The 23,181-nt window shown below is 35.9% G+C and overlaps 1 protein-coding gene across 5 annotated transcripts in view; it reads right to left on the bottom strand.

Annotated features, from left to right (window-relative positions):
• Nucleotides 1–23,181, bottom strand: part of SLC12A7 (solute carrier family 12 member 7) — a 68,623-nt gene that overhangs the window by 8,682 nt on the left and 36,760 nt on the right. For all 5 annotated transcript variants that reach the window (XM_085309751.1, XM_085309750.1, XM_085309753.1 and 2 more), the window contains exons 9-21: nucleotides 22,643–22,810; nucleotides 21,473–21,571; nucleotides 20,799–20,856; nucleotides 18,258–18,432; nucleotides 15,734–15,852; nucleotides 14,674–14,772; nucleotides 13,182–13,301; nucleotides 11,136–11,240; nucleotides 9,692–9,860; nucleotides 6,460–6,655; nucleotides 4,972–5,141; nucleotides 4,717–4,848; nucleotides 2,347–2,454 (exon numbers count right to left, since the gene is read on the bottom strand). In XM_085309751.1, the coding sequence (XP_085165877.1) occupies nucleotides 2,347–2,454; nucleotides 4,717–4,848; nucleotides 4,972–5,141; nucleotides 6,460–6,655; nucleotides 9,692–9,860; nucleotides 11,136–11,240; nucleotides 13,182–13,301; nucleotides 14,674–14,772; nucleotides 15,734–15,852; nucleotides 18,258–18,432; nucleotides 20,799–20,856; nucleotides 21,473–21,571; nucleotides 22,643–22,810 (1,718 nt within the window). The remainder of the gene's footprint in view (nucleotides 1–2,346; nucleotides 2,455–4,716; nucleotides 4,849–4,971; nucleotides 5,142–6,459; nucleotides 6,656–9,691; nucleotides 9,861–11,135; nucleotides 11,241–13,181; nucleotides 13,302–14,673; nucleotides 14,773–15,733; nucleotides 15,853–18,257; nucleotides 18,433–20,798; nucleotides 20,857–21,472; nucleotides 21,572–22,642; nucleotides 22,811–23,181) is intronic.

Here is a 23,181-nt window from a genome sequence, read left to right on the forward strand (position 1 = left end):
GAGCAGCAAAGTAATGAATCAGCTCTACAGTTTCATCCCTGCAGTGCTATTGTCAAAGTCAAGTAAATAAGTGTCTGGTGCATGAACTTCAGCCTGCAGACATTGTGCTTTGCAGGAACATTATATTTATACTTGAGTAGAAGTTTATCAACCAACTTTCTCAAAAGAGACAAAAATCCTCAGTCCCCTGTGCCCCAGCTCTACAGGAAAATCCAACCATCATGGGGCAAGATCAAACAAATCATCCTGAAAATGCCAAAAAAGTACATGGAACGGTGTGCAGGTGTTAAGGACTCCTCAGGACAGGGGAATGTCTGAAGCAGACAGCAAGAGAATGCTGCTCAAAGAAGAATTCTCATCTTCATGAGAGTTTGAATTTAGTTTGAAGAGGGACAACCACATAAATGAGATGAAAAACACTAGTCTTGTAAAAAAAAGTGGCATCAGGAAGGAACAAAATTAAAACCACTACTAAAAAGGAATCAGGAGTTTTCATCTTAAACATTTGGATGCAGGTAGACATCCAAAGAATGAAAACAAAAGCAGTACGTTTGCACCAGTGATACTAAGGAGAATGAAGTTTGAGATATCTTCTTAAACGCGGTAAGAGTCTAGGCTGACACAACTCTCAGAAGAAAACAGATGCATAGCAAACTAAGTGTATGTACTCATTTTGAAGTTCAGGAGGAAGACAGAGTCAACATTTTGTGATGAAAGCTAAAAAGAACAAGAGAAATAAAAATAACCTAATCAAAGGGAACAAGTGGGTACAGGTTTTTATTTAGACAGAAGAATGTACAACAAATAAGATCTGGTGATATCAGGGCAAATTAAATACTAGATGTTTTTGCAGTCATCAAGGACTTTATTATATCATGATATGAAATCAGTAGTGTTTTGGACATCTTAGATTTCATCTTGCCTGGTACGAAGGAACAAGTCAAAGCTGWAATAGTGATGGTTACAGTCACGTAAGTGATTAATAAAAACATTAAGAACTATGATTCCAAAGAAAAAAATGATAGCTTCCAAACAACACTCTTGAAGAGTGTTCCAACCAGCTCAGAGAGCTGAGAAATAAGTTTCAGTATAGAACAACAAATCCTATCCTGTGGACTACAGAACCAGAAAATTGCTAGTATATTCAAAAAAAAAAAAAAAAAAAAAAAAAAAAAAAAAAAAAAAAAAAAAAAAAATCAGGAAAAGAGCAAAAGATCAAGAACAGTTAAATAAGCAAGAACAGGAAAGTTGGCTCTTCGAGAAGATAACAAGTATGCTAATACTGGAAGACAGCTACCTTGATACAGGCAAGAAAGGAAGGAGGACATGCAGGAGAACTATTATGGCAGTACTGGACATCTTTAGGAACCTTAAAAAGAATCCTACAAAATGGAAAACCCCAAGTAAGTAGGGATAAAACAAAAAGGAACTGCACAGGTATGAAGAATTTAATATCAAAAAGGCTTAGGCATAAAATGAGTTACAACTATTAGTAGATAAAAGCAACAACAAGTCCTACAACAATTTAATGAAAGAACAGTTAAACAATACAGATCTCTTATTTAGGAGACAGAAATCATTAGCGATGAAAAAAGCCAAGCACCCAATACCCTTTGCATTTTACCCTCAGTAAGGGCTGATTATAACTAGACAGTTAACAGAATAAATGAGGGGAGAAAAACGTATGTCAAAAGATTATACTAAAAAATTGCAAATATTCAGTAAAATGCACAGTAAATTGCACAATCTGCAAAGTAATAGCTGAAAAAGATTGTAGTTGTAAAACCAGTAATAGTGCTTTTCTTTCTTTMTTTATTTTTTTTAAGAAAAGAAAGCAAGCTATCACTGGGGACCAGCAGGGATGAGAAAACAACAAAAATAGCATCCTACTTGGAAAAAGATGGGCTCACAGGATTATAGACCCGTCAACCTAATTTTAGCACCAGGAACAATTACTAATCAATACATAAAACACTCAAAATAGCAATAAGCTAGTGTGAGTTGAAGATGACCAAACCACAAAGCTAATTGGTCCAGCTGATAAGTCATATGTCTCCAGTTTGGAAATGCTATGGATATTTTCCACACTGATGCTCAAATCTTTTCTTAATAAATGCTTGTACTAACCTTAAAACTAGGATAACTAAGCGTAAGTCCCACACGTACAAGGAAAAATTTTCACACTGTTTTAATCCAGTAAGTCAAAAGTGATGTAGAGAAAGTAGCAGAGAATGCTATTTTAAAAGATTTTTTTTATTGACTAGTTAAGAAATTTTTAGAAGCCACTGCCAAGAACTATTATTTTCAGATTTTTCACAAAACATCTTACCAATKTAAAGTCCCTACCTCTCTTTCCCTTTCGTTCTTAGATAGCTGCATCTGTTTTAACATCTGAGATCGCTGCTCCATCACAAGCGTCTTCTCATATGTGAATGCAGAAATGTCATTTTCAAACTGAAAAAAAGAACAGCATTAGAAACATTAGGAGAGAATTCTTTAGTCAAAAGAAAAATAGTATTTATACAGTGTCATTCACCCCATTCACTGTTTCATTCGTTCATGGCATTAGAGCAATCCCAAGTCTGCATCTGATTGATCATTTAGGTCTCTAGCTTTTTATTTTATTTTATTTTTTTATTTTTAAGTCTTCAACTTTAAATAGCAGTCTGGTACTCTGAACTGTGCTCCTATACCAACATAGACGCAATAACAGCTAAACTCGAAGCACATTGGACAGACTTTCTTTTTTTTTGGTCTGGTCCAAACCAGACGCAGAAATGGGAAAGGGACAAAGGCTTTCATCTAAACTGTCTGCATTCCTCACTCCTGTGCATGTGTGTACGTGTCTTTAAAAAGTCTAGAGCAGCAAAATAGGAAGAGTTTCACCAATAAAAGCAATTGTGAAGAAATTCCTGCTTATATTCTCACTTAAATAGTAAAAGCTAAAATACAGTGGTAGCCAGCTATAGCTAAATCATCTGTGTTGTCAATGTCGCTTCCTTTGGAAGATTCTCAGGGTTAAATACACTCTGCATAAGCATCAACTACGCTTCTTTAACTTCTGCCTTAAAACCCAACTAAACCTGGACCTCTTGTAGCACTCTGCCTATCCTTTTTACCTGCACAYGCCATGGCTTTTAGACATATGTATGTCATTTATATCAGTTTAAGCAATTCTTCAAACAATCTTTTGCTTTATGGATGATTAGCATGATAAATCTTTGAGAAGTCAGTAGGCTTATAAGCTCTCTGACTTTTGGAAAGAACAAAGCTCAGCTTCTCCATCCTACTTTGGAATGAGTATCAAAAAGATGCCTGGCCTTACTTTGGATATCATGTTAATCACCTTGTGAGAGCCAGAATGGAAGTTTTCCCTTTGTTACTAAATGGAACTTGCTAGACTACCACTTTATCCCTCTTTTCAGCAGTTTAGGCCAGTTAACAAGAACGTTATAAAATTCAATTTGTCACAATACAGAAAGTGACTGATGCAGATAAACTCTCACTACAGAGGATCCAGTTTCCAAATAAACCAGAACTGGAAAGAGAGGGAGAAACATCTCCTGAAGGGCAGGATTGGAATATCATGTTTCCTGATGTAACTTCATGTCCCTTGTTTTCCCCCTAAATTCTTTCAGAGAAAGACGGATAAAGACACAAAACAACGAAGCAGGAGGTTAGTGGTACTCTTATTCTAGATGAGATAAATTCCAAGTGAATTAAATCCTCTTGGAGAAATTATAACTAAAGAATTCAATAATGTATTACTTAAACGTGTGGCTTGACTATCCAGCATTACTAGCATTTGTCTTTCTTCTAAGATAATGGCACATGGCATATAATTCCATCCTAAAAAGTCTTTAAGCAAAATCAAGTAAATAAAACCTCCTAAASRGGARAAAAAAAAAAAAAAAMAAAAAAMAAAMAAAAACCACACCTCTACACAATTTTACATGCATAAGGCTAGTCTTTTAATATGAACTGAAGGAAAAGCTGGGGAAACAGCACTCACTCACTGTTTATATGCAATCTTACAGGCTACTCCAAAGGATCCTTCTACGCATTATACAACATATACAGCCTTCCCAAGTTGCTGAATGGATACCTATAAAAAGATGCCTTCTAAAGTACTGTTTTTATATCCTTGATTTATCTGAGAAAGCAGAATCTGTGGCAATGTTTTCCAGCTGTTCAGTGCCAAAGGGAGTGGCAATGCCAAGGATATAACATAGTTTATTCAGAAAAAGAAAAACTTGAAGACTTAGCAAGCAGGCACTGAAATGAAAGGCTGGATGTTCTTCATCTAATAATCCCTGACATCCAGCRTAAGAAAGGGCTAGAACTGAACAATTCTCTGTCCCCCTAACTGCAGTCTGAACATCTTGCTTTTTAGAATAAGGAACTTCTAAGCTCACATGGGAGTATCTCCATGAATTAGTCTTCATAAATAAAGTAGGATTAATACCTGAATATTGCTCTAAATTACCTGACATACCATTGAATCTACTATCACATACACTAGCGTTGTGACACAGTTGAGTTAATGTTGCTGTTAAAATCTTCTTTTTCTTGGTGTATATTTGGGAAACCACAGTTATCCTTTTTGAAACTAGTAACATTGGTCCAAATATAAAACTGAAAAGATTGTAGCCTGAACTAGTTTCAAGGTGAGTCTCAGTTAAAAAACCAACCAAACAAAAAAATGCAGTAACGTACCATTTCAACAACTTCCACTTCAGCATTCAGTCGAAGGTGATACAAGAACATCTGCAGATCCTTCTTCATTTGAATGCTATTATCATCCATTTGAGCTACAGTGAAAATACGCATTTTACATTTTTTCCAAACCTATGAAAGAGATTTAGTAACTTTTAACACAATTGTTGTTCACCATAATTCTATTGCCGAGTAAAGTATTTTGAACTATTAGTTCAATTAAATGAAATCCTAGTCATTTTCTGCTGTCCTTGCCTTGTGCTGTCGAAGAAGAAAAGGCAACAACATCAGCATGCCACCATCGTGAACAATCCACCATACATCTATGTTTCCATCAGTAAAACGTTCTTGATTTGTTGGAAATAAGTCAATGTTTTTAGCAACCAGCAGAGCTTGCTGAGCTGCTGTTGTTTCCCGTACAGTGTCTGCAACAGAAAACAAGACATTAGATGAAAAGCTTCTGGTTTCCAGTTTTTCAACTTTTTTTATTACTTCTAAAAACAAACAAACAAACAAACAAACTCAATTCCTTCCAGATTCTGCCTTGGTAAAAGAGAATATCTTGTGTTTAATGACTAACCTGCTCAGGAAGACAAGAAAAGTAACAGTAAGAGAAGGATGCTTTTTAAAGTGAACAGGAACATAAAATTAGATGACAATAAGATCATAGGAAGATAAAAAGAAAACTAAAAATATTAAGGAAAATTGTGGCCTGTACAGATCAGAAACAGAAAATTGCTCAGCAATTATACAATCCCAGTATTCAGGGCAGTGGGGAGAGGACAGAATATTATGCACAGTAGACAAAACAGTCTTGCTCTGCACCTGTAAAAAAAAATAAATAAAAAAATCCATGTACACATATGATATTTCAAATGTGTACGAGTGTATGAACTACTAGAAGACAATTTAATTGAACTGTTAGGAATTAACACTTAGAAATCACAGATTCAAGTGGCTATGCCTACAATATTTCTCTRAAAAGATCATTAAATCATTAATGTTTATTTGCAATAATCTTGGGATACTCAAAAGCTTGGAAYGAAATTATCATTATTCCAAAGTTTTTCAAAGAAAGTCAAGTGAAAGAGATAAGTTAACCTCAGCAATTACCTGCAACTATGTTGTGAAAAATGCGGAGAGAAACTAAGTATTACAACAAGCTACCAAAGAAATCACTTAGCCTCTTGAAAATCTTGTGGGGGAGGGTGCACAGAAAACACACACTCATCAGGAACAGATGTCTTTCCAAAAGATGTTTTGGTGCAACATAAGATTATGGAGTTCAGTACAAGTGGAATAGAGTTAAGTTATAACCGTTTTTACCAACTTCATGTTGTTTAGCTTGTAATAGCTGCAGATTTTTAGAGAAAATAACCAAAATATTTGGAAGCAGAACAAAAACAGATGGTGGTTTAATTTTATTTTCTGCAGGATGAGAGAATAGTTAAGATTAAACGAAGTGGCCCAAAATCAGGTCAAAGCTGCAGAACTGGAATCCTAGAAACGAGTAAATCACCCACGTAGATGCCTTGACAAGACAGACTCCAGATGTGAAGAGACCTGGCACATTTCAGAGTCACAAAAAATCCCAAGCTGAGAAAATCCACTGAAATCAAAGTGACACATGAAGTGGGAAAAAACTAAAATGGATGTTCAGCAATCACATATACTTGACACAGCAAATACATTAATTACATAGTTGTCTTACAATTGCATAAGAGAAAGTCAATATATACATACCAACAAAATTCTTCCATGAGAAATGGTTTTCTGTCTGCTTCCATGACTGTGGCCATGCCATCAGGACTGTATTGTGCTTCATTCCTCCTAGACCAGCTGACTGAATCAAATGGGAAATTCCATCTCTGCAACTTGGAGATACCACAATCTGGCAAAATCCTTTAGTCTTTTCTATTCCCATTAATGCTTTAACATTCTGTTGGAAAGGAAGATTATGCATGGACAAACACAGTCAACACTGATGAGTATCACAGCAAATAGCCACACCTCCCCAGTGCGTTTTTAATCGCATCAGATATGTGGCCCTTTGTGATCTTATTCATGTTTTCTTCTTCATGTATTCATTCTTCTTCAGGACGAACGAACCAGTACTGCTTCAGGGAAGGCATAGCTAAAAAGCATTGCTGGTTGATTAAAGCACCACCTGTTTGTAATGGCAATGTTTGCTGAAAGATTTGGTCTTTCACATTTCCCTCTCCTTCCATCTCCAAAAAGGGGGTGCCAACAACTTTTGAAGGGCTTGAGGTGAAAGCTCCTAGAACGCTTTTGACATTAATAGGCTAATTCTCAATTAAACTTCCATTGCATTGAAAAACAAGGTTTGAAGAAGATGTCCATTAGAATCATTGGCTGAATAATGATAAGATGAATGCTAACAAACAAGATACTTTGTTATGCGTTCATTTTATTACAGTAATTTAAAAGCATTATTCAAAGAGGGAAAGTATTAAGGGGTGATAGGAAACATCAGTTTTGGCATTTCCCACTTTATGATTGCATGACTTCAAGATGTCTCTCCCTATGAATTTCTAAATATTTATTTCAGAAAATTGACTTAGAATTTTGGTGCTTCCCCCCGACCTTGATACCATACTGACCTCCCACATGACTCATTGAAAAGGATAGAGTTTTTAGACTCAAACTAACCTTCAACTACAGAGAAAACAGCAGTAATTTATTCCTCCCTTCTGAATTGAAGCAGTCTGTAAAGTTGACAGAATCACTAAGTTTATTAGCTTCATAGCTATGTCAAAAAGGAAGAGGACATTGAGGACTGAAGCAAAATCAACACTGCCATGCATTTTGCCACTTTCCAAACATGCAGTTCATTCTGCCCAGTTTTCTAGGACAAGTTATTTCTGAATTGGTGGGCTTTTACACCTGCTCTCTTACCAGCCCTCCTAATTCCTGTCCCCTTTATATGCCAGATTCACGCCTGCAAAAGCTGATAACTGCTGCACTGATTTAAAGGTCTTGTCAGTAACTAGAAGCCAGGCAAGAGGAACACTGTCAAGCAAAGTGAAACAATTCTTTGGTCTTTGCTCCGGTGCCTGACAGCACAAAAAGTCTTGATAGAAAATGTAGTGCAACTCAAGTCCCATCAAAAACCTGCAAGGGCAGATTAACTGGCTTGGTTTCACACCAACAATTCTGTTCAGTACAAGAAGTGTGTGTGTGGGGGGGAGGGAGAGCGTCAGAATTTGATTGTGAAGTTAACTGAGCAAGCAGATAGTATCTTCAAGACCACGTCAGCTGGCTAAATAGACTTTTCTTTCTTCTTAAAGAAGAATAAGAGAAATCTTTGGAAGCACTATTTTCCAGGCAATATTTTTCTGAACCAACCAGCCCTTTAAACAACCAATCTTAAGTCCAGCTTTATTTCTGTGTAAAAGCAATGGTTTCCTCGATCTTGATACTAGAAACACTGACTTTCTGGAGAATACAGAGATTAGATCTTCCTTTAAATTCATTCTTGTTCCACCTCTCAGAGCTGTGGCTGGCTCCAACAGAGCCAACTAGAGGTCACATCTCAAACCCTCAGTGGTACACAGTTTCTGATTAAAGATTTTTTCTGCTTCATTTTAGAGCCCTGACCATGTTCTAGATTTTGTTTCCCAGTCAAGAACACTGTTGACACTAATAGCTCAATAGTGATTATTTTAACACTATATTACCATGAAACTTTTTCACCATGTTTTCAAGCTAACTGTCTTGTGAAATTGGCCATCCAGCTTCATACTTTGCTATCCTAACTACCACAAGGGAACAAGTCTGAATCTCGAGAGAGGAAAATAATAAGAGAGAACAGGAGGTAAAGGGCAGTTAGCTTTGGTGATTCAATTCTCATCACTAAAACTCATCTATTTTAGAGATATCAGGTCTGAATAAGTGACAGAGGAGTCTTTACAAAGAATTTAAAAAGCCTTGGATCAAAACAGTAAACATTTCAACAGACACTCTTTTCAACAATCTTGAGGATAGTAGCCATTTATGGAAGATCAATTGTAATCAAAGATTTCTTCTAAAATAAAGTTATACTACTTTTCTACAGACAATAGATTTTTTCAGTAGTACTTAAAAATGCAGTAAACATGGTATTTTCTACCAAAGTTTCACTACTCTGTAAAGCTAGGAGTAGGAGATCTTGCAAAGATAAGCAAGTTAATTCTCTATAATGGAGTTACCCTTATATCAGAATAAATGATAAAGGGCATAAGTCATTTAAGACAGAATGAAAAGGGAAACTTGTTTTACATTGAAAGCCCAAGTTCYGAGTTCAAACACTTTCAGGGCTTCCCACAAGCATACTACTACACAGTTTCAATCAAAGTCAAATACTGTCAGGTTAACAGGGGAAAGAAAAAAATAAAATTCAGTTGTATTTGTTATACAATCAGAGGTCGTCTTGAGTTATCTGACAACTTATTAGTTTTTTCTACTTCTTTTTACCTTCTCTGGGTATATGGAGGCAAGTTGGAAGAAGAAAAATGAGTTTGAGAATCTCTAGGAAAAGAGTGCTTTTTACAGTTAGGAAAAGACTGCTTCTGACTCTGGTACACATTTCTATGGCAATGTATTCAATAATATTGAATTCATTCTTTGGATATGTACTTACGTCAGACATCTGGATTTGTTAAATTAACAAATTGCCTTATGAAGAACTCTTATTACAAAATAAAAAAAGAAACTATGCTCAGCTTTTTGAAGACTGACTATGAGCACAGGGCCCTCAATACTGAATATAAATATCAGCATGTTTCATGCTACTGAAAAATTTCATAAAATTTTGCTGTAGCACTGTTTATAGATATAATCCTTGACTGTGTTAATCATCAAAATTTGGTGTCTTATTCCATGCTTTACAGCAGTCTGTTCTATTCCAGTATAGAGATTCAACATTTAAATACTAATTAAAATAACAGGTATTTCTAAGTTGTGAGTTTTTACATACCTCTTCAGCTTTCTGTGTTTCTGCACATTTATCCAAGTAGATTCCCTGAAGCACAGATCCCACAATAGTCAACCCTTTACCAGCCTTCAACTGAGAGGTGAAAGAAAGCAATCTAGGATGCTTCACCAACTGTTTAGAATCCAGATTTAACAAGACCAAGACTTGAGGTCTGCAAGAAACCCCCACCCCCCCAGAAAAACAAAACTCATTACGTTTTTTATATATGTAAGATAGAGAGAACACAAATATGTAAATAAAAGCAGGAAAATTAAATCAAACATTTAATATGTTATTATGTTTAATTTTTCAATGGCAGATATTTAACTATCAAGTAAAGATTTAATTTGGAATAGCAAAAGTACATCATGTACAGAATACCTTCTTGCGCCACCATATTTTGTAAAGTTACCTTAATAGAATCCTTTTACTAAGAAAATCTTTAGAATGAAAGAGGTTCTCAAAAGGTCATCTAGTACAATCTGCTGCTTGAATTCTACAAATAGATTCTACAACCTCTGGGCAACCTCTCCCAATGCTTAATTATCCTCATGACAGTTTCCCCCTCYCCTCCCTTACCATTTTGCCTCTTTTCCCACCATGCAGTACTGTAAGGAGCCTCTTTCTGTCTTCTCAGTAGCCTCCTTTCAGGTACTGGAGGTTTATTAGTGAGTTTATTATCAGTTTTTATGTTCCCCTTAAGCCTCCTCTTCTCAAAGCTGAGAAGTCTAGCTCCCTCAACCTCTTCTCACAGAAGACATGCTCTAGCATATCCAGAAGTGTTCTCAACCATCTCTATGGTCTTCTTCTGAATTCGCTCCAGTTTATTGATGCTTTTCCTGTATTGGGTGCTAGATGTGCCACTCTAATGAGTGCTGAATACAGAGGAGTTATTACTTCCTTTGATATACTGCCTACACTCCTGTTGACACAGGCCAACATGCCAGTAGCCTCTGCCACTGCCAGGACACACTGCTGGCTTGTTTGGCTTTGTATCCACCAGGAACCACAGACCCTTTTCACCAGAGTTGCCCTCTAGCCTGTACACTACAGTGGATTAGTCTGTCCCAGGTACTAGACTTTGGATTTGTCCTTCCGTATTTTCATAATGATGATAGCAAGACTCTGTCATAACTGTTGCTGTAAATCTAAAAATCTATAAATAATCAAACATTAAAATTCTCCACCATTTTAAAAAAGTCATCACCACCTGCATTTAAGTTTCAGTTATTTGCCTGTAGAAGTCTGACAGAATCCTAGCAAAGTTGCTAACTGAACTTAACTAACATTATAGTAAAATAAGATTGTAAATTGGGCATAGTAGGAATGTTGTTGCAATATTATTTTAATAGTAAAGTTTACCTTAGAAACATTGCTAGAAGAGTTAATAATTAATATGTATATTTGTATATTTCTATAATGGTATGAACCTGAAAGACAATCTTACCGCCAGTTCTTGGTGTGAGGAGGACCGTCTTCAACACGAAGTAAAGCATAGCGAGCTGCATTCAAAGACAGGCCTCGGATCCCATCACCCCATTCTTTTTCCGCTCTTGAGTGTGCGGGAAAAGAGATCCCATTAACAGGTGCAGTTTACAGAAATTAGGTACATTTTCTTATGTGAGGAATAGAGCATCAACAATAAACACTTCATGTGAATACTTTGAAAAATCCAAACCTCATCTTAGATTTAAGCCATGAATGAATGTTAACTAATCTGAAACAGTTTCAGTTCCTTTCAATAAATCTGTTCATTTATACTAAGTATTTACTGTGTTCTATTTTATTCATATTTCATATTTCTGTAGTCATGACAGCTACTTGAATAAGTGAAATTTGACTTTCTATGGATTTGTGTCCTGTGTCTTCCTCCCTCACCATTATACCATTCTGTACTTCATTTCCTGGACAGGTTTTCTCCCATGCACCCCTGAGGCCTTATACTTTCCATCCCAGCTACTTTGAATATCTACACTTTCCACTCCTCTTTCTCCCAGTATAAGGTAATGCTATATAGTAGGTGGCCAATCAGATATAATAGAGAATGGTTAAACTCATGTTGTTAGGGAGTTTTTGTTTTTTTCTTCTAGAGGATGCTACTTTGGGTTGGTCTCCTCTGTTTCTCCCTCTGTCCCTCTCTGCATTCTGGTCTCCTTTTCTTTTTCAATCCCATCTCTCATTTCCCTATACGAATTTTGACTAAACTTTGTTACCTCTAGCCCTCTTTCAGAATTCAGATTAAATAAGCCAAACTGTACTCCAAAGTTATTAAAGAATAAGGTGGATATCACAGGCCACTGACAGATACAGTCATGTTTAATCATTCAAAAGTCAAACTTATATATTTCATGAAAGATTTTAGAAAGATTTTATAAATACAGTATCTTTTATAGCTGTCTTTCTTTTGAACTTGGCTAACAAATCTATCCTGTAAAAGATTTTTTTGCAGAATCTCAGCTTCTCATCTCCCTACTTCAAGCACAAGGGCTGATTTGGCTAGGTTCCAACATTCATGGTGCAAAATTATACATACATCCAAATACTTAGGTCTATTCCTACATACATACATATATCCAGAACTGTATCATGTGACTAGACTTCCTTACTAAAATAGGCAAGAGAATTTCCTTGTAATGAAGCCACTAACTAGAGCTATATTAGAAAATACAATCCAGGAAAGCATCTAGTCAGCTGCTGGAGATATTAAATGATGGCAAATCCACAGTGTGTAGCAGTTTACACCACTTACAGTTTAATCACAGAATTAAAGACTTGTGCTCAATTACTTATCTGAAAAGCCTACCTGTCTTCAATTTTCTGCTCCTAATTCATATTATTTTTTGACTAGAATAATTTCAGCATTGAGTATCTTTTCGAGCAAGGGAAAGCATAAATCCTRTTAATCAAAATCATCACTAAATGTTCTTTCTGATGAACTGAACATGCTAGGTCTCCTACTGCATAGCACTTCTTACAAGTGGGAGTCATATATTTGACAATGAACACATACAAGGAATATTTTGCAGCTTAAAGATCATCTAGTTTACAGGAAAAAAAAAAAGATAAATTTCAGTAGGTACTCTAGACTATTCAGTGTGACTCGTACTAAAAAGTGCAAAAGTCCATGTAAAAGTGGAGTTTTAGTGCTTTGGCATAAGTTTCTGGTATTTCAGTAATCAGAAACATCCCCCCTTATATTAGGAAGAAACTATTATAAAAATTTACATTATAGTCCAAAATTTTACATAATAATCTGTGTTCAGGTAAGATATCACTGCCTTATTGGTTGTTATTTTGATTAGTTCTGGCTGTTGGAGATTTTGGAACAGAACTTCCAAAGAAATCAGAACCCACAAGCATTCCCCTTAGGAATATAGAAAAAAAACAAGGTAAGATCCAATYTATTACTTTAGTTGTATCTATTTTTATATAAAAATGCTTTTTGTTCAATATTAAAGATATTAAATATAAAATAAATAAGATATGGTCTTACCCTCTATATTCTATGTATTTGTAAATACATCCTGCGATTAGCATGGCAATCAAAGCATAGTACCAAGAGCAAATGAACATCAAGGCAAGACATAAACTCATCCCCAGGAATGAGAGAGTCCTAAAAGAAACCATTTTTTTCCATGTTTTAAATATGCATGCATATAGTCTACAAAATCACTTTAAGACAACTCCCAGAAAGGCCTCTCCATTCAAAGGCCATTTTTATAGCTAATCTATAACTTAAAATACATTGTTCCAACTTCAGTATGTGAAGATTTGCATTCTGCACCCTTTTGTGTGAAATAGATACAATTGAACTAGATATAATTCAATTATAAGAGACTTACCACATTTGTCAGTTCTGAAACTTTACCAAGTATCCTCCAAGTAGAATCAGTTTCAAAACAGGTTTCCACCACTTACCACCGATTAGAATTTAAGCTTAAAATTTCTCAAACAATATACAAGATTAAACTTGACCCATGACTTATGTTTTTCACTTGCATAGGAAACATGCAAAAATGTAAGAACATACACAGATAGCAGGACAAGAGAACATGGAGAAAGTCTTTCAAAGGCTTTAAAAAAAAAAGAATCATAGGACATTGAAAACAGTAATAGAAGCATTTCTAGATTAAAGTTTACATGCTTGTTTTGCCTGCTCCGTTGGATGGATTTAAGCAGCTCAGAACTGGTTATTTTTGTGACTACATACAGTCACATACTATACCCCAAATTTCATCTAATTTTTAGATGACACTTGGCTTTCACTGTACTGAAGGAGCATAGGCAAAGTCAACTTTTGTTTGACCCAATTTGCTTCTTTAGTATCATGCAAGAACTAAGAACCAAGTCAAAATGCACCTGTTTTTTCTTCAAAGAAATGCCGAAGTTACTCTGAGGTCCTCAGAATATAACACACACTCACTCTCTCCACACACACACATACTTTAAACATTCAATAAAATCAAATCACTTTCTCAGTCTTCTTTTAAGATGGTTGAATTTTTAAGCCACTTTCCAAGTATCCACTTATCTGCTTCAACTACAGAAGACCAAATGCAACGCTCAAAGCTCAACATAATTCAAAAATAGTATGTGATCACCATAATTAAGGGGCTAACTGATGTGTATTTAGACATTTTTTCTCCTGTACAAGCTTGTTTTTTTCAATCTGTCTATAAAGACAGATACTATTACATTTCAGCTTCATTCACATATATTCAGAAGCTCTCTTGGCTTATGAGCAATATTAAACATCACCCTGCAAGCCTCTTCCCAATCCCCAACTTGTTTTCGTATTGAAAACTATTACCAGCTCTGTTCCAAACACATGAAAGCAAATGCTGCTGTTGAAGTATTCAGGACATGAACCACCTTCTAAATCATTCAAATCACAAAAGGAAATTTCACTTTGCTACTGCAACGCTGTAGCAAGTCAAGGCTGCATGATCAGCTTTAACACTTCTGGAGGAAAGAATATGCCCTACCAATGGTAATACTTGAAACGAGGTCTCCAGTTGGGAGTCCGTAACAGAGTCTGCACTGCACAAGCCAGATTTACAAACATATAGCACATAAGGAAAAACCTGTCAAGAGAAAAAACACAAGACTTATTAAAAGACCTAAATGCAATCCATAAACACAGTGGAAACTTTCATACAATGTCCATATTAGACAACAGAACAAGATCTAGGTTAAATTAATGCTTCTAGATTATTAAACTGTCTCAAAACATGGTACTAGAATAACATCAAGTCTCAACTGAAGATTTCAGAGAAAACATAAAAATTGATCATCATTGAATAACCTTGACATTTTCATTATAATAGTGAAACACACATGCATTTATTGATAGACTGGTCCTACAACAACCCTTCCTTGTTGAGGCATCACACCATTTTCCTCACAGAAACTGTTAAACAATATCCAATTACTACTTTGGGAAAAAACAAAACAAAACAAAACAAAAAACCAAACAGCCCTGTATCCTTTAAGTTTAACCCACATTCTTGCTGGTACTATACATGACTCAAGCTAGCTAAAGTTGCCCTATTCATGAGCTCCAAAGAAACCTATAGGACTGCACACAGGTAATTTCCATTTGTTATCCACCAATTTTGGTAATAAATCTCCCCATGCACACTCCATAGATTACAGAGAATGACACTGAAAAATGCATGATATGAGTTCTACTCTTTTCAAAGAGCAGAAATGTCATCACGGGAGAGCAACTTTCATACATAAAATTAGTTTAAAATATGAATTGATTAAAGTTTGCTGAATGTTAGATGTTATACATTATTTTGTACAGTATTAATTTTAAGTGTCATTTAATTATTAATGACTTATAAATAAGTTGTACACTTATAAAATAGCCTTAATATATTTCAGTTAGGCATGAACTTACATGGAGCATTAACCCAAAGCATTGTCTGTTCAGATTAAAAGACAAAACCTACAATATGTATTATCTCAAAGAGAAAAATCATTACCTATTCAATATATCACTTATCTTAAAAGAAGATGAAGCAACACATGCATACTTACATTGAAAGAATTGGTGCCACACTGTCCAAAGAGGCTATGAGAATTCCTATCTCACAGATACCAGCAGTGAGGAGTAGAGCCCAAGTTGGTTCTCCATTTGCTTTTCCATGACCAAATACCTAGTTCAATTCAAACAAATGGTAAAATTAGGGAAATATACAGTTGTGAAAGATCATGCAGATTGTGAACTAACTGGAATCAAACACAGTCATATCAGAAAGGGGAGGTAAAGAATCTACATGAAGAAGAGATGTGTGTGTGTGTGTATGTATATATATATGTATGTATGTATGTATGTATAAACAAACTTGGAGGAAAAACACATTTCTGATAGGAAAAATGTTTACTTAAATAAGAAATTACTATACAACATTAAAGTGATACTGCAGCAGCTGTTCAAACAAGATCTTAAGTAATTTAAAATCCGTATGCATCAGAAATTTATACTTAGTAATCTATAAAATGCAGCTGAGGATTTTTTTCAGTAACAAAAATAAGCCTCAGCTAAGTAGCTGCAAATGTTATACTGATGTTCAATGAGAAGTTTTAAAAGTCTAGTACCCTGCGCAGAGCCCTGCCAAAAATCATTCAGCATGTTGTGATTTCTTTTGCTGACAGCAGAGCRCTTGTACCCCAAGCCTTCAGTTACAAGTGACACAGAGTGAAGAGAAATAGGAAAAATCCTCACCTAGAGTTTCAGTGGTATTTACTCTCTGCACAACTATAAAGACTAGTCTCCCCTATTTTCCCTAACTGCATCCTTTCCAAATCTCATTCATTCTCCATGCCTCTTCATTCTTTATACCCCTTTCTCCTCATTTCTCAGCTTCTTTTCCAATCATCTTTTACATTAAAATGTCTTGTCATATTTAAAAGCAAAAGAATTTTACATTGAAGAAGTCACTCTTGCACCTATAATAATCTTGTATTTCCTCTACATTAATCTCCTTGAACTTCCTTGACTATCCATGCAAAAGTAGTATCTCGCCAAAACTAAGAGCCTTGCAATTTTTAGACCCTTCTTCAAACACCCTTTTTCTCCTTAGTTTTCCCTTTCGCTCTTTTCTCAAAGAATATAGACCTCTGCTCTTCCTTTAAATTTATCCATCTGCCTGTAAATTGATGAAATCATACTGTCACACTCACCAAATACCACCCTTTTATTTCAGGAAAAAATGGAAATTTTCATTTCTTTTAACACAACCTAACACTTAAGATTTACTGCATTATTTCTCCCCTCCCACTCAAGGGAAGGAATCATACTGGCACTTCCCATCTCCCCAGTATAATTAGTACATTTACTTCCAATTACTGCATAGCTGCAGTCTTTTCAGCTCTCCACTACGAAATAAAGCAGCAGCATGTTTCTCAGTCCTACATATCCTCATCCTTCCCCATCCCTGGCAGGAGAGATGCTCCAAAACCAAAGGAATGTTGATGTAACCTGCTCTCAATGACACAAGGTCCATTGGCACCTTGTGTAAGGTTCACCCTCTATAAGCTTTCCCCAAACCAAGGAACCAGGCCACACTGCTGTTATTAATCATCCTCTGTCGGTGCGGGAAATCATTCTCATCCTTTTTCTTCATTATTATTAGTTTTGTCTATTAAAGATGTTCATGACTATCTCTGGCTAGAATCTTCACAAGTTCAGCCATTTAACTTAGGCACAAAAATTAGGATATGAACCTCCCAAAGCATGCATATATATATATAAAACATATATAAGCATGCTCTAAATCATGCTCATGACACTCCATAAAGACTGTTGTTCTTCTAAATTAGTTTCCGGCCAGTCACCTTTAGCACCTCTGCTACCTGCAATCTGCTACCTGCAATTCCTTCCAATAGTAAGTTTGAGAATTGTCACTTAATTCTGTTCCCAAAATATTCACAGCTACTCAGACATAGTCCAGATGTTTGTGTTTGAACCTGTTCTCAGGAGGTTATCATTGTGCTGTACAACTGTCAACTCCTCTTGGCATTTTGAGGTAGTCATTCAATAAACTCCAAATTTCACTGCAAAAGTTAAGGAACTTCAGAGCAGTCTTTAAGTTGAATCATAGGATGGCACTACATTGTTGTATCTTTTTCACCTCAACTTACAGAAAATGAATTCAAGTTATAATTTTAGCTCTATGACACAAAAGGTTAAGTATTTATGGAGTTCCATAACAAGATCAAAACAACTCAGTTCAAACTGTCAACACAGCCTGGAGTCAAGAAGTTCAGTTGCCAGCTGTTTCCTAGCTTGTTCATTTCTACCCATAGGAGAATTTACGACCATCTTTAATTTCAGTTTTGAACTGCTAACTTTGATACGTAAAAATAATTAAATTGCAAAGGAATACACAAGTTCAGGCTTTGCCCTGCAAAAACTTGATTCATTTCGTACACATCAGAACAGAGCTCCAAATTCGTCTCACAATTCTACAGGGACAGCAGAAATAATGCCTTTTTTTTTTCCAAAATGTAAAACATTAATTACTGAAAAGGAGAGGGAAAAAAAAAGAAATAAGCTCACTTGAATAAATGGTACAATGCCATCTCTTGCAATGGCCTGCAACAGCCGGGGTGCACCTGTGAGACTCTGAAGACCAGCACCGCATGTAGAGAAGAATGAGCCAATTACAATAACCCAGGGAGAAGGCCAGGCCAGTGTACCAACCACTAGATTTCCATTAACTGCTTCTCCAAATCTTAGGAAGGGAAAAGAAAATACCCACAGAAGTTAATAAAAAAGTACCAAAATAGCTTCTAATTTCTATACAGCAAAAACATCCACGTCTCTATCTTTTATTTAACAGCACTATTCAATGTTAAACACTACATCACAGCCCAAGCTACAGGATTTCTCAAACCAATTTTTTTTTTAATGCCCTTTAAAGAAAAATTRTAACTGCTGCTTTGTCAAGTGGTGCTTTGGCAGACTTTACAAAATTAACAGCACTAGCAAAATATTTACATATAGATTCTTCAGATTCCTGTGAATACTAGGAAACAAGCTTCAAAAGTCTGTTGTACAAGCTTGTCACAGAGGTATACCCTGGGGAATAAGCAGGAGATTTGCAAAATAAAAAATTATCCTTTACTTTCAATGCAGTGACACTAATATACAGACAAGGAAATACAGAGAAGCTACTAGATACAGCTGTTCCAGGCTATCCACATGCTTCCAACTGTCAAGCCACTTGATGCAATGTAGAAGAACTATCTGGTAAAGAGGAGAAGTCAGGACAAGGTGCTTTCATAATACAGCACCGTGTGCGCACTCCAATGCCATTGTTTTTTAGATCAATTCTATGTTCATTTATGGATACTCCAGGTAAAGCAAGAAAAAGGATTTTGATTTTTTTTCTGTTTAAAAAGCAAACAATTTTTTTTTGTGTTCATCTTAATTTTGTTAGGAAATAGCTAAAATCAGTTTAGAAAAGTCAGTGCTGTGGTAGCCTATAATTTTTTTTCAGATATTTTCAGGCTTTTGAAAGAGAGGCTCTTAAATAAGAAAATTAAATACTTCATCTCTTTTTGGACCTGGAAAGTGACATGCCATGCTGCTCTGATGACATTTATACAGCTGTGCCCTCATTCTTAAGTGAGATTTCAAAGCCTTGTGTGAAATCAAAACATGTTGTAGGAACAACTTGAAAGCTGAAAGACTTCAAATAGTGAAAGACAAGCTGTTTTTTCCCCCATGGCAAGTATTATGACACTCCCTGCTTGAAAAAAAAAAAAAAAAAAAAAAAAAAAAAAAAAAAAAAAAAGACAGCCTGAAATAACAGACCAAAGCACCCATAAATTTTACCAGTGCCCTGGATTTCAGCCAGGTGAAAGCTGGCAGCAGTGAGAGGGAGAGAATACAGATGCACTGCTCTTGCTCCAACATGACCTGCTCTACAGACAGATCACCTGCATTCAGCGCTCACAAAAGTATGTTTTACAGTAAATCTCAAATGAGTTATTTTGAGAAATGCAAGTTTACATAAATTAATGCAGAGCTGATATGTAATTCAGAATTCACTTTCTGTACTTTTTCAGCATCAACTTGAATCTGTATACTTACTAAAAAAAAAATTCCCACTCCAACACTGTCACTGATGCAGCAATACCAAAACTGATTCCCAGCCCCTCACTGCATTAATTCTGACTGGAATACAATTTTAGTATGGAAGCCAAGTCACTGAACAGTTAATTTTGTTTTGCTCCTCTCCCCCCCCCACCCCCACTAAATTGTCTGGGAATCCTCCATCAGCTTTCAACACCACCACATCAGCTTTCAACACCACCACAACGCACTACTTTACCAAACTCGCACCTTAGTCAGCAGGAAAGAAAACCCGACACCGGCAGAGAAACAAGAGCGAAGCCTGCCCACGCATTCCCATAGCACCTGCAGCAGCTCAGCCTCTTGACAGCCAAAGTTATCAAAGTCTCGGGATTCTATGCATACTTACACCCATTACATTTACATTATGCTCATCTCTAACACTTCATATTGTGTCTTATATATCGTTAGGAAATTACATGAAAGCTAAACTGACAGGAATCTCAATCTACTAGTGATATTTTAAAACCACCACCAAAAGAATAGTCATGGTGCAGTAGAAATAAGCCTGATGGGGTATTACAGTCTTCCTGATGAGCTCTCCTGTTCAGGTAGTTGCCAAGCCCTCCCTCCACCTCTGCTCTTGAGGAGCAGGTTGCCTCTCCTAATGGCACATCTCCCTCCTCACGCTGGGGGGCTTCCAAAACACTATGCATCCTCCTCCCCAAGCCGGGGGGGGGGCTTCCAAAACAGTACGCATCCTCTTCTTCCCCCAGGACAACTTATCAGCAACTATTCTGCCCCACAAGTGGATAGCTCAGACTCTGCTTCTAGCCACGGAAGCGATACAATCTACAAACTTGGCTGGTTTACCAACAGGTTCAGTTAAGAGACAAGCTTTCCCTCCAGCCCTACCTCACAGGAAAAAAAAAAAAAAAAAAGAGTCATTACCAAAACACAGCCACACAAAACAGAAACATAATCCATGAGCATACATGCTCTAAGTTAAATACAACTTACTTGTCTCTTAATATCACACCTTCTATACAGGCACCAAACAGTACTATGCAGGAGAGATCTATTGTTGAGACTTAAGGAAGATTATACTATATACAAATAGAAATAGAACTAACATTAAATACATTTTTCATGTATACACACACACACAGCCTGTCTATATACAGAGATCATATAAAATTTTTCACTTAGGGAAGAATTCAAAATCTCCACAATAAGCAAGCTTGTTTAATTTTTTTCCTATTACAGCTTTTTAGTTGATTTTGCTATGACAGCATCTGTTCCACAGTTCACTTGCAAGATATTGAAGTTTTCAGTTCACTTACCATGCAGCAGAATGTGTATTTTCTCATACAAATAAGCATTTGCTTCTTCTAGGTATTGAAGGATTAACAGTTTCTATTTAAGATTGTCACTGGTTATACTGGTGATAGTGAGAGTGATAAAGCAATCTGACAATTGAAACATGACACCAAAAATCCTCTGTGTTACTTCACTAAAACCATCAATTGTTACTTGGAATTTGAAGCATTAGCAAATTATTTTTATATATTATATACATATATTTATATGCACATATAGGATTTCAGTTTAACTTCAATTAATACCATACCCAGGCAGCTCAAATGACTCTTCAATGAAATAACTACACTACTAAATTACAATATAAAGGATACAAATAAAAGATGTAGTTGCTATAGCCAAAATAGTTCCAGTAGGAATAGATTTCTGAGCATCCTTAAGATCTCCAGATCTGTTTGAACCTGCCATAATACCTTAAAAAAATTGAAAAAAGACCAAATTTGTCAAAACACAACTGTAAGTCTGATTAAACACACAATTCCAATTGTAGCAAGCTAGAGAAGTACATCAAATTTCTCCATAAATCCTCAATTTACTCTTTTATATGATTGAGAAATTTCGATTACTACCCCACCACAAAGTAGAAATTCTGAAGGCTCAGAAGAAAGAAAACCCACACTGAAGAGTCATTCTTCAGGTACATGGGAAATAGATAGAATAACATCTATCCACAACACTTTGCTATATAAGCAAACAGGGATTTGTTTTTTTGTTTTGGTTTGGTTTTTTTTTTTTTTTTGTTTTTTTTTTAAACCAGCATGCCCAAATGCACTAGCTTTCCACTGAAGAGAATATACACCATGAGATGTGTAAGCAGGCAATAAACTGAACACAAAAATACAAAAATACAAGCAAAAAGAAAGAAGTACAAGAGGAATGGTCAGGACATTGTAGATACACGTTCCTGTTTGAATCCGATAGGATTAACAAAGGTATTTTCTACTGTTTAGCCCAGGAAGAGTAGAGAGAAATCACACAGTAATTGACTAATTCTGCCAGCTCCCCCTTTCACTCCTCTACAAATGTAACTTGGTCAAAAGCCAYGATACATCAGCTTGTGGTAGGGTTTCATCATGAAATGTGGATAAAAWATTCAAAATACATTAAAATAGGGGGAAGCCTAGGAGGGAATATGAAAGGACACCTCCCCTTCATATTCTTCTAGGAGACAGCATTGCAACTTTGCATCAGAACCTTGTTTTGTTACTTGAGATCTTCTGCTGAACTGCATCTTAATTTTGAATACACAAGTAGTAACACATGGAGATTTCTTTTTATTTCTAAGTCTAGAAAACAGTGCTTGAACCAATTCCTTGTCTCAGGCCTATAACTCCTAGAACAACCAGTCTCTCTAGCACTACAGTGTTATTTACACAGGACTCTTTACACAGATTAGGAATTTTGTGTGTCATTAATAAATGTTAACACAAAAGTCTTCTTTCAGCTGTAACACATCCTCATTAATGAAAAATAGTTGTACTTACCTGTCACAGATGGGAAATAAATCCCCACAAGCATTGTGAAGTAGGTCATGATGTCTGTAAAAACATAAGGGAGTCCACCAGCTTTTGTGTCTTCTGATCCAGCAACTGATGGTTGACCTTTTTTCTCAACTATTGATCCTTTTTCCGAATAGGCACTCCACAGGTTATCTACAAGGAAGAAAGTGAGGGCTACTGTCATTTCTCTATTTCAGGATCTTAAGCAGTGATAATGCAATATCACTTTGGATCCAATGACCCTTTTTAAATGTGAAGATCTTAAAGTCTTCTAACTTTTTTTTTAAATGAAACCAAGAACACAGCAACATCACCATCACCTAGCTGATGGAAACTCCCATTGCATGCCACTAGAGATGCAGTAATATCTAGGATACATCAGATGAGACTATTCCATTAAAAATATTTAATTATATAAATTAAATTTTGAAGTATTTATAGAATATCCACTTACACTGCCGAAACTACAGGCAAATTATACAATCTCTACTGTTGTATAACAGCACAAATGCATCTCTGACATG

The sequence above is a fragment of the Rhea americana genome, unplaced genomic scaffold (genome assembly GCF_003343005.1).
Source record: "Rhea americana isolate MKP2758 unplaced genomic scaffold, rheAme1 scaffold_302, whole genome shotgun sequence".
Classification (NCBI taxonomy): domain Eukaryota; kingdom Metazoa; phylum Chordata; class Aves; order Rheiformes; family Rheidae; genus Rhea; species Rhea americana.